General features: G+C 38.9%; 1 protein-coding gene across 2 annotated transcripts in view; it reads left to right on the top strand.

Moving 5' to 3' along the window:
• The window catches only part of T (tan), a 50,964-nt gene extending 39,523 nt beyond the window's left edge, over positions 1–11,441 (top strand). For both annotated transcript variants that reach the window (XM_021339046.3, XM_021339037.3), the window contains exons 2-9: positions 2,227–2,315; positions 2,657–2,851; positions 3,292–3,399; positions 3,852–3,953; positions 4,361–4,493; positions 4,904–5,138; positions 5,421–5,614; positions 9,645–11,441. In XM_021339046.3, the coding sequence (XP_021194721.1) occupies positions 2,227–2,315; positions 2,657–2,851; positions 3,292–3,399; positions 3,852–3,953; positions 4,361–4,493; positions 4,904–5,138; positions 5,421–5,614; positions 9,645–9,751 (1,163 nt within the window). In that variant the 3' untranslated portion in view covers positions 9,752–11,441. The remainder of the gene's footprint in view (positions 1–2,226; positions 2,316–2,656; positions 2,852–3,291; positions 3,400–3,851; positions 3,954–4,360; positions 4,494–4,903; positions 5,139–5,420; positions 5,615–9,644) is intronic.
• The last annotated feature ends 623 nt before the right edge of the window (positions 11,442–12,064 follow it).

Raw genomic sequence — 12,064 nt, 5'->3', positions numbered from 1 at the left:
TACCCAGTGACAAAACTTAACTCCGATCTATAAATTACTAGCCGATTTCCCGCGGTTTCACCCGCGACCCGTGGGAACTACTGCCCGTACCAGGATAAAATATAGCCTATGTTACTCGGGAAGAGTGTAGTTTTCCAACATTGAAATATTTTTTCAAATCGATCCACTAGTTCCTGAGATAAACAAACTCTTCAGCTTTATAATATTAGTATAGATTTTTAGAATAGATAAATACAAAGAACCGACTTTATAGTCTGTTCTGAATTACAAAGAAACCTATGTAGAACTATTTAAATAATTAAAAAAAATATAAATATCCTGTTTGTTTTGTTTTAACGAGCAGTCCATACCTAATACTTAGGCCCAGGTTCACCGACAACCTACACAACTGTTTACTATGATTTTTAACGTAAAATCATTAAAATATATCCCGCAAACTTTGCGTGAAAGAGATACAAACACCTATGCTAACATACATATAAAGTTTTATAATATTAGTAGGATGAGCCTACTGTAATCAATATAAGACTGTGTAGAATACACAATTTATAGTAAACAGTTGTTAAACTGACGTTTACGTTGTATTGATCTTGGTTCTAAGGATGTTAAATATATTTATTATAGAAACACTTTATATTCGAAATGAATCATGTAAACGTGAGCGGTGTTACTGCCTTATCACGTTAATTAATTGATCTTTTTAATTACTACGCTTATACCATGAACATTGATTACAACACAAGAATAGTACAGTAAGACTTCTTTTAAAATGGCAAGTTGAAAATCGTTCTCAAATACTATCAAAATTCATCATCTGACTAACCTTTTGCCAACTATGTTGGGGTCGGCCTCCAGTCTAACCGCATGCAGCTGAGTACCGGAGTTTTACAAGGAGCGACTTCCTATCTGACCTCCTCAACCCATTTACACGGGCAACCCAATAGCCCCAGTTAAGACTGGATATCAGACTCACTAGCTTCTGCTACCCGTAACGACTGCCAAAGATGTTTTATGTCGGCCGGGACCTACAGTTTGTAGTGCCTTCCGAATGACGGAAATATTATCAACGAATACTGGTCTTCGCACACTCGTAAATTATATTAGTTATCATAATTATATACGCCATTTTAATGCTCAACGTGCGTGCTGCGGCCTCTTCTCATACAGAAAAGGAATGAGCTTTAAGCACCACGCTTGCTCAAGACGTATTGGTGATTTCAGAATCAAGATCCCTCAAGAATCAAGAAGGAATCGAACCGTCCCTACTTGAGAAGCTGGTGCTTTAACCACTAGGGCTCCGCAACTTACACTAATTAGCTTTTACCAATTATTACTAACAATCGCTTCAGTTGTTTCAATGCTCCTGCGGTAATTAATTACGCTAAATTATGCAATCCAATATTGCTCTGATATATTAATTAACGCTACTCACCTTAACGTATTATGTGATAGTCTAATTACTAAGTATGACAATTAATCTTATATTATACACCTAAGAATATGTAGGTATTTAGAGTTATATAGGCAGATAGAATCTGGTTGTACCCAACAGTTTTTCCCACAACCAAAGGGGACCCTGCCTCCTTTAAAAATAGTCTATCACCGTCTACAGATTCAAACCGTATTATTAGATTCAGTCTGTAATCATTACAAGCAAATAAATTCACTTTAACAATAATACTTTTAGAAAGCGTTATCTAAGCAACCTTTACAATATTAATAATGATGTGTACCATACAATAGAATCTGGAAGACTTTAGAAGAAGGCCTCATTAGAAGTTATTTAAGGGTTTAACAACCTGACAACCTCTAACTGACTGCCCGTAACCGACCTACAAAAAGTTTGTTTACGTTCGTTATACCTGTAAATAATACATCTATTAATAAACTATTTACTTTTAGCTCAAATTGTTTACTGTTTGAAATACTGAAATCATTAAAGTTTTTTTGATTGCAAATGGATTAGATGGTAATCCTTCGATCCACATTGTTGATCGAAATGGTAATCAAAACAAATATCAAATAAATTAAGGACATGAAGAATACTTTGGCATTACATGTAAACCAAGACTTACTAAAATTCTAAGTTAGCAGGAATATCATACATACGTACTTAGCAGAGCATAGTGGACTGCCCACTTCTAAAGTAACTTGAGCATCCAAGAGTGTATCTCCCGTGACTATTACGTATTCATTCCAAGCTTAATTGATATTCAATTGTTCCAGGAGTATCATGTGAAAAGAAGCTGGGCAGGCGCCAGGCTGTGCCTGTCATCTTCGTGCAGGGAAACCACTATGAAGTTGGATATGATGTCGTGAGTATCTATTCATCCTGCTCTCATCGTAGTCCCTGATTGAGCTGATACAAATTTTATAAAGATTTGTATCGTAACCGTAGCTGTTCTCTGAAAACTAATCTTTCTACATCTAGCCCAGTAATATTATAAGCTAGCACTACATTACAGAAAGTTTCATGAAAATCCATTAGGTAAATGCATGGTAACAAACTATCAATATAAACTATTAAAACAATTAATGACACTACTAGCTATGGTATGCCTGCCATTCTCCTTCCAATATGATTTCCAGTTTAACACGTATCTAGGCATAAGTCATAAGACTGTATCCCTACCTTCACTGAAACCTTCGTTCCCAGGGCCGCAACTTCGCATCCATCATCAAGAGTTTCCTCGCCACGTACGAGAATTTAAGGGACTTCGAGAAGGAGTACAAGACGGACCCTGGCAGGATTGCTTATGACAAGACCTTGGCCAACATGAAGAAGAAGTTCCCCTACTATGTGAAGGAGATTCAGGGAGTCGCTGATGGCGCTGGAGTGCCTTTCCATCAGGTAAGTGTTAATATCTCATTATTAAGTATTTTTTTCTGTTCTATTGGTGGAACAGGAAAAAAACTTTTCTGCACTAATGTTTCTTCTACTATAACTAGCTTGTTCTATTTTCTGCACCAGTGAGTAGATCTTCAATTCAAAGAAGTACAATTATACCGAAAGAAATTTATTTAATCACATTTAAGAATGATGCCCCTTCAGGCCCTCCATTCCACTTTATAGTCCAGTTAATATGACGCGTGTGCTAACACAAATAATTCTGAGTGGGTAAAAAGAACCTTTAAGCTACTGGTGCTGCCAGGCACAAGGACCCAATCATAACTCCTTAGCTCTCTCAAAATAGAAGCATCTTACCTTAAGTTTTCACTTAGGGTATTACCCTCCACCTGGTTCTACCTTCATAAGTACAAATGTAACTGATGGTCTTCTCCTTCTTGCAGCTGTTCCTGCTGCAGATGGACGATCTGATCGGCAACGTGAACGACAACCACATCCCGCGCAACGACACCGGGGGCTGCAGCTCCATCGCTTTCAAAAACCCTCATGCTGTGAGTTTTACAACCTCACCTATAATGGCGTCCAAAGGATTTCGGTCACGGCGGCTTTTCTCATATAAGGAGATCAGCCAGCTGCGCAGACTCAAGTGCACTCACTATTCCTCCACTCTCATAGCCCGACGGGACGGCAATCCGACACGGCCGAAGAGAAATCAGGCGCAGGACCGACATTTACGTGCTCTCCGTCATACGGGTGAACTTCCAGACTAAGGGCTGCTTTGTGAAAGTTTCTTAAACCCACAAAGCGATTTCGGCCCGACCCAGGAATCCAACCTGCGACCTCGTGCACAACAGCCTCGCTTGCGACCACTAGATCAACGAGGCAGTCTCGTATCTATACTAATATTAGTAAATAATGTAGTAAAGAGGAAACATTTTTTGTTTGTATTCTAAAGGCTTCGAAACTACTGAATCGACTTGAAAAAAAAAACTTAATATTTCAGACATTACTGGGCCACACTGAAGACGCCTTCAGTGAGACTCTGAATCACTTCTACATCATGGTGGCACACATCACGCCGGCTCCCGAAGATGTAAAAGCTGGAGTAAGTGTACACTTTCTTTATTTGATAGTAACTTTAATATGTAGAATGAACATTAAAAGGCTCGGACTCGTAGGCTTGCGGGATGAAGAAATCGCGGACAAATCATGAACTATCTTTCTTTATTGTTTTTTACTTCAATCAGTAATATCAATAAACATGCGAAAGTGACTATCTGCCTGCTGTTAACTTACATTTTCCACTTAACCTTAAAGCCTGTTAGGACTATGGAATTTAGCTTGTGAAACCACTGCGACGATTTTCACGATGGAGTATGGGGGACATACACCGATATAATTAAGCTCACTCCGTCGTTTCACCGACAAATACATACGTGCTCGCAAAGCCCAGATACCTCAGTATTTTCACTAAAGCTTCACTCACCTCTAATCGTAACGTAACTTAACCAGGCAGTAGAGGAGAGGTTCGCATCACTCTGCTACGCTGGACAGATGCCAGGGTACACCATGGGCTACAACGAGAACGGGCTGGTCTTCTCCATCAACACCCTCAGCCCATTGATCCTCAAGCATGGAAACACACGTAAGTCGTATTAAGTTTACTGGTAAAGCAAGATTCCACAAGTAGGTATGCGTCACTCAAACGCACAGAGAATGTACTTTTGGCCTACTTGCTTAGCAGACAGTGCCAATTTGCTTTCAAAAATCATACTTGCCGATCGATTTTAAGTCGATAATGATACTGATTATGACAAAAAACTTGGCTACATTACCGTCAAGGAACATCAAAATCCTTAAAAACCTTATAATAATGACCAGTTTCGGCCTTATAATTGGTTAGGTACTGATAAAGTCTCTGGTAGCCTAGTAGGGATCAATCAGGTCTTACCAGATAAATTATAACTTTTGGCAAGTAGGTATACCTACTTAGCAACTTATAAGTAGCCTTTCTCCGGCAGATAGCATTAACTATCAGATATACTCTAATTACAGCAAGGACATTCATCACCCGTGCCATGCTGAGAGCCAAGAACTTCGGCGAAATAGAACAGATTCTTCGCGACGAGGGTCTGGGCATCGGCAACGGGTTCTCCGTGAACATGATCTGGACGAACTCCTGGGGTGACAGACAGATCTACAACGTGGAAGTCTCTCCGGACCTGAAGGGAGACAGGTCACAGCTGAACATACAGAAGTATGACAAGGAGCCTCTGGTGCATTGTAACAAGTGAGTTTTTGCTATACATTTTGTACTATTTATTTATTTAATACGCTGTGTACACAGAATACAGACAAGAAGAAAAACCAGAAAAACAGAAACGGTAATGTGTCAAGTGCTCGATGACAATTAATTTCATAAGTTCAACGAGTGCCTGCGTACAACATGCTAATATTACGACAGAGAGCAATTGCTATTAAATTTCTTGAAGGCGTTCTGCGCCTGAACAAGGCGTCGTTTAAAGGCTAGGCACATAATGAGCTTTGATCCACGTCCTGATTCCTCTTCCAGGTACCAGCGAACGAACTTGACAGAAGTAACAGGGAGGATTATAGACAGCAGCGTGGCTCGTCTCCGGGTCATCCACTCGTACCCCGCCCCCCGCAGCCGCTCTGATGTCGCCAACATGCTGTCGGACACCACCGACCCTGAGTTCAAGGTCTTTCAGGAACACCCCGAGGATGTCATCAAGACTATTGCTGCTGGTAAGTGAAGCTTACGGAGCAAGGAAATATGAGCGGAGATTTCATAAGGCTAGTCGGTCAGGCGCCTTTTTCAATGTCCAACATGTACATGTACAAACGATCAGGTTCAAGTGAACTAACGAGGCATTCTGAATTTTTATGTTGTTAACGATTTTGAGCCTCCGAACACTCGCATTTTGGCGCGCCACTCTCTTATAATTATAGTTTGCGTCAGTGCATTTCTTAAGTAAGCAATTTGCCCACTTAACTTTGAGAGAGGATGTAGCACGCTTTCTGATCATCTTTATTGAAAAAAAACAACCTCCCAAGTACGCGCACAGACCGATACCTCCCACGTAAGTTGTTGTATCTTCAAAATTGTAATTTTACACTACAGCGTTTTAAAGATTGACACTCGCGTCAAATAGTCTTGCTTCAATATATTCTTTTCAAATTTTGCATACACATATATTTTAAAGTGCTTTCAATGTTTGCCTACGATTTTTTTGTTCAATAGTTGTAGTTTTTGAGATTTTGTTCATACAACATTCTAGACTGTAGTGTTACCTTACATAAATGTTGTACAGGATACTTACAACCATTTACAGCGGAAAACAATATTTGCATTTAACTGTATGTGCTAAATACTATAGTGTACGTTGATATAAATTTAATATTTTGTGGCAGTATGTGTAGTTCCATATAATTAGGGCTTAGTAAAAAACCATATTTAATCCTCTTAAGTAACTCTGAAATAGTAACAATGCAACATAATTAAAAAATCTAAAAAAAACAGTTTCTTCTGACATCAAATAACAATCAAGATTCTAGGTTAATTATTAGTAAGATTAATTATTCCAGTCTTTTATTTATTAAAACTTTGATACCTATATTACGTTAAAGTTACTTAAACATAAAAATAAATAAGGTATCGATGAAATACTGTGTGATACATCCTGTCACAACAGTCTTTAAACATTAAAAAATAAATAAATTGAAAACGAAGTATTAAAATAAGAATAGTACTGACTGTAGAGGCGGATGACGGGGAGTAGCGAACCCGCGGGGCTATATATCCGAATGCTCCAGGGAGAGTATACTGTCCCCCATCTGCGGCCTGCCGGAGTGAAGCATGGCGGGGGATAGGTCTCCCGCCTCGCTAGAGCAGGGTTAGCAGCTCTGCTCGGAGGGTAGGTGCCTCGTGGTAAGTGGCGAGTGGGCCGGTGATGCTGGACCCACAGGGAGCGCGTGATCTGCGTTTAAAGTCCGCCGAGGTATCCTCACCCTTCAGCCGCTCATGTAACTGTTGCCCTCTTGTTACCATTTAGCGACTGATTCCCGGGGGCCCTGTAAGTGAGTTGGCGAGTCTGCACCTCCCATTTTTACGTATACAAAACGGCAGGTGCCATAGTTCCCATAGTTATCCCCATTCCCAGTCCATTACATTAGCATCCCATCACAATAGCCCTAGTAGTTTTATTCCATATTTAGCAATAGTTTAGCACAGAACCGGGGATTGTCTTTGGGTACGTTTTTATATAGTATACAGGGATAATCGTCGGTTTTGTGTCGCCATTTCATTAAAGTTGTCTCAAAAAGGCTTCAGCGTGTTGGCTTCGGCCCCACGTTCGCCTTCCAAAAATCCGGGACTTTGTAGTCCCGTGGTCGAGTAGAGACATACAAGATAATAATAATACCCGTTGCCCTCTTGTTGCGATTTAGCGACTGATTCCCGGGGGCCCAGTAAGTGAGGTGGCGAGTCTCCACCTGCCATTTTTACATGTATTTAATACATTGTCATCGGCAGGTACCATAGCTCCCGTAGTTTCCCCAAACCTAGTCTATTAGCATCCCATCACAATAGCTCAAGTAGTTTTCATCCATAGTTAGCAATAGTTTAGCACAGAACCGGGGATTGTCCTTGGGTACATTTCTATAGTGTATACAGGGATAATCGTCGGTTTTGTGTCACCATTTCATTAAAGTTGTCTCAAAAGGGCTTCAGCGTGTTGGCTTCGGCCCCACGTTCGCCTCCCAAAAATCCGGGACTCTTTAGTCCCGAGGTCTGGCAAAGACATACATAATAATAAAAAAAACTTAAGAAACTCTACTACTCCGAATCAGAAGTTTCACTATCGGAACGCGTTGCTACCACAACTGGCAGACTCCTGAAGAAGTCATGATATGTAGCTGGGGTAAGCCCACTGTTACAAAGATCCATCAAGTTTATAGATTGCGGACTATTTGATATTACGGACGGTGGACTATTTGCTTGTGGAGTTGAACAGCTACTTTATGCAAGTAGCTGTTGGTGATAGTTGAGGTACAATATCCAACACTGATGAATTTTCTTGTTCTCGTCGTGTGGTCGGAGTCGTGGTGGCCTAGTGGGTAAAGGACCAACCTCTCAAGTATAAAGGCGCGGGTCAGGCAAGTACCAATGCAACTTTTCTAAGTTTGTATGTACTTTCTAAGTATATCTCAGACACCATGGACTGTGTTTCGGATGGCAGGTTAAAACTGTAGGTCCCGGCTGTCATTGAACATCCTTGGCAGTCGTTACGGGTAAGAAGAAGCCAGTAAGTCTGACACCAGTCTAACCAAGGGGTATCGGGTTGCCCGGGTAACTGGGTTGAGGAGGTCAGATAGACAGTCGCTTCTTGTAAAGCACTGGTACTCAGCTGAATCCGGTTAGACTGGAAGCCGACCCCAACATGATTGGGAAAAAGGCTTTTCTTTTTCTATGTAGTACGGGCAGAAGTTATTGTCACAATCATAGTCCAAATGATTAATGCTACAAGTAGGTGAAGGATGAGCTGTTTCAAGAATTACGGAGTCATTAGAATTTGTAGTGTTTGTTATCTCCAGATTTTCAAAAATGTCAACATCTGATATCATATTCGCTAATTCATTCATCTCAGATTCATTAAAAGTAACTGGCAACGGAGAATCTGTAATAAAATGTAATGGTATCAATTTCATAATTATCTATTGATTACTGAACTAAATTCGGCCCATGATCATCAGAACTTTAAATCAAAAATTTTTAGAGCGTGGTAAAATCATCAAAAGCATCCAGAGCAGAGCGGGAGGGACTGTCAACTTGTACTGACTAAAATCCACGGTGTTATTCAATAGCCCTTTACCTATATTGTTGTATGTCATTAAAAAAAGAAATATCTTCGCAACGTAAAATATACTATGTCAACATCCAATAATTATTTGTGTATGTAATTCAGACGTAAACTGTTGTATGTATTACTTCACATATAATTTGTTATTATTCAACAACGTAAAGTGTTGTATGTGATTATACAACGCTGATTTGGTATCTTCTAAGCGACGTAAGTTGTTGTAAGTAATCTTTAAAACAGTTTAGGTTGTTGTCGTTATAAAACTACATAATTCTAAAATATCGTTATAAATTATTAATTACGTAAAAATCGACGATCATAGGCGCGCGACCTCCACTCTTCATGAAGTCCGGCGTGAACTGTCGCATGTCATACATACGCGGCGCGAGCGCGCAACGCACCCCGCGCTCTCGCCCGCGTAAACCGTTGCGGAGGTAGATACAATGTTACACGCCGCCGTTGTAATCATGATACAACTTAATACGTCTGGTAAATATACTTAAAAATTTTTTTTTACTCTTAACGCATATAGTAGGCAAAAATAGGCGGTTTGGTTTAAAAAACGTAAAACATGCATATTGTGGGTTACAACAACTTACGTGGGAGGTATCGAGACAGTCCCTTAGCATTTAACAATAATACCTACATCATCTAAATCGTGAACATTTAAAATGTTTAGGTATGAGGGTCCAAGGGATACAGCATGATGATTGTCGGATTAACAACAAAGTCAGCATTATCATCATCATCATCATCACCTAATAAAGTTGGTTTACCTTTTAGGTACTTACGGAACCCGCGGACTAGGTAATCGTTACAACTTTGCGACTCACTACATCAGCCTACAAGATTAGTTATCATTCGCCGCTTCACTGCTAAGACCTCATAATTACCTATGTAAGAATGTTTGTTCCCAGGTATTTTCGACCTGGACAAGCGTACCTGGAGCATTTACATCAACCAGCCCAAGAACTCCGAGCCAGTCGCCGTTCTACCTATTACCTTCACTTCTTTAGACTATTAGTATAGGTACGATTGCACTTTACAGCAGCTTTCTAGTAAAATCTACCTAATATTTAATGTTGAGAACAACGCCATCTTTCAGTTTATGTGAGAACTAAAACACTCTGATAACAAAACTATCGTAGACCCACCGGGCCAACTGTGCAATGTAAATCTTATTTTACTCACCAGTTGGCGCCACTGAGTAAAGTCTGAGGTCCGATAAAATATTCTCATGTTTGTAAAAAAGTAACAGTCATTCTCATATCTGGGAATGTGCTATTATTTAACTTGAATCGTTAAAATCCTTTGATTTAAAGCTCCCATTTATCTTGGTGAATATGTCGAAATGATATCACCTAAGCTAAAGCCGGTTGACATGAACACCCAGCATGGTGGGTCTATAAAATTATGTGTTTCGTAGTAAAAATAGAAACAATAGTACACAGGGTACCTAAACTATAATCTAATCTAATTTTACTGATAAAGTACAGTCTAAACTCTTTATAACATTACTCTTTTTAACAACCTTCGAACAAGATGGTGGTAATTTGTTGGAAAAGATGGCCGAACCGCGTAGCAAATCTAATAATATAAGGCGGAAGTATAGTGATGTCGAGAAAATGGTATCTGAGTACAAAACACTAAAATCACGCGAAACTCAAGTGGAGTTAATGCGACTATATAAGGGTTACCCAATCTTATGTTATAATTCTCATGAAGATTTTACTAATCCAACAAAACGCAAGGAGGCGTATGAAATGCTTCTTGACGAATACAAGAAATTTGATAAAACTGCAACCGTAGCGGGAATGCAGCACAAATTAAATTGTTTCAAGTCAGCAGCAAAACGAGAAAAGGCCAAGATGCAGTCACTTGTCCGTAGTGTGGGTCGTTGTGAATATGAGCCTCCCCAGTGGTGGTATCCGTATTTAAGTTTTCTACACCCATTTGAAGGCGAACCAAGAGCGCCGAGTCCAGATTATTTTTATTATAGAAAAGCCAGAGAAGAAATGGAAATAGAAATGAAGAAACATGGCTTATTGCCGGAAGATCAGGATCAGTCATCATCAGAGCAGGATCCTGAATTAGCAGACTTAAATAAGTACTCCGCCGAAGCATTGGGAAAGACGATTAGACACCAAATCCAAGAGTTGGATTACTCACAACGAGGCATTGCGGAGAAGTTAATAGAAGATACCTATATTGTTTTACGCCAAAATGGAACGACTGACTCAGGAAACTGTATTGCAATTAGAATTATAGTCTATAGTTTTTTTTGTTTTAAATAAGGTTCTAGTTTTATATGGAATTTTGGTGTACTACAAAATGGCTTTATGACAGTTTTGTAACGGATGAGAATTGACATAATTATCTCTCGACAAAAGTTATTGCCACGACGAGGTGCGGGAATTGAAATATGTAATGGTTCTTGTTTACCTGAAGAGTATATTTTCAATAAATAAGCAAAGGTACCTCAAAAAACAAAAAAAAAAAAGAATTTAACAAGTCAACGAAAATATTTCATTACCAATTGATGAAACAGTTAAATGACTATAATCTACAGAGGTAAATTAAATCAGTACCTAAGTAACAAAATAATTACTTTACATTTTCTCTCTATTTAAAATCACTTGGTATAACCAGTATAACCATTACCTGCCTAGCCTTTACCCAACACTAAGTATGTTGGGGTCGGCTTCCAGTCTTAACCATATATGCAGCAGATTTCCAGTATTTTACAAGGAGCGACTGCCTATCTGATCTAATCAACCCAGATACCTTTAGGCTTTAGGTATAAAATGTTTAGATTGTATTTATATTTACCTAGATTTTCATATCCGTTTACAGGAATATAAAAAAGTATATAAAAATCTGGAGCTAAACAGTATACTTATGAAATCCGTCCACTTGCATTACAATATTTTTTGTTGATTAATAATATTTTTATGTACTACAATGTTATTTCTTAAAACTCGGTTAAAATATGTATGTCATTATGTGTTACAAGTGTGTCATAAGATTTATAATTATATTTATATAGACTGTAATGTTAGCTTCAAGATACCAATAGCTTAGTTAGAAACAACTTATAAGTTAAATATTTAGAGACAGAGGAATTTACCACGTAGAGGCCATATACAGTTTCTTAGCATTTACAACCGTATATTATGAATTTGTAAATGTGTAGGTATAACTAGGTATGCAGATTGCAGGTAACTATCTAGTTATCAAAAATCTTTTATGTTAGCTAAGCGTTTAAAATATGAATATCCTAAGTATTACTGTGTGTGCACTTTTGCTAGGTATATACACATTGAAAATAAAAATGCTT

Source organism: Helicoverpa armigera, chromosome 1, assembly GCF_030705265.1.
Source record: "Helicoverpa armigera isolate CAAS_96S chromosome 1, ASM3070526v1, whole genome shotgun sequence".
NCBI lineage: Eukaryota > Metazoa > Arthropoda > Insecta > Lepidoptera > Noctuidae > Helicoverpa > Helicoverpa armigera.
This window is presented reverse-complemented; position numbering and strand designations above follow the sequence as displayed.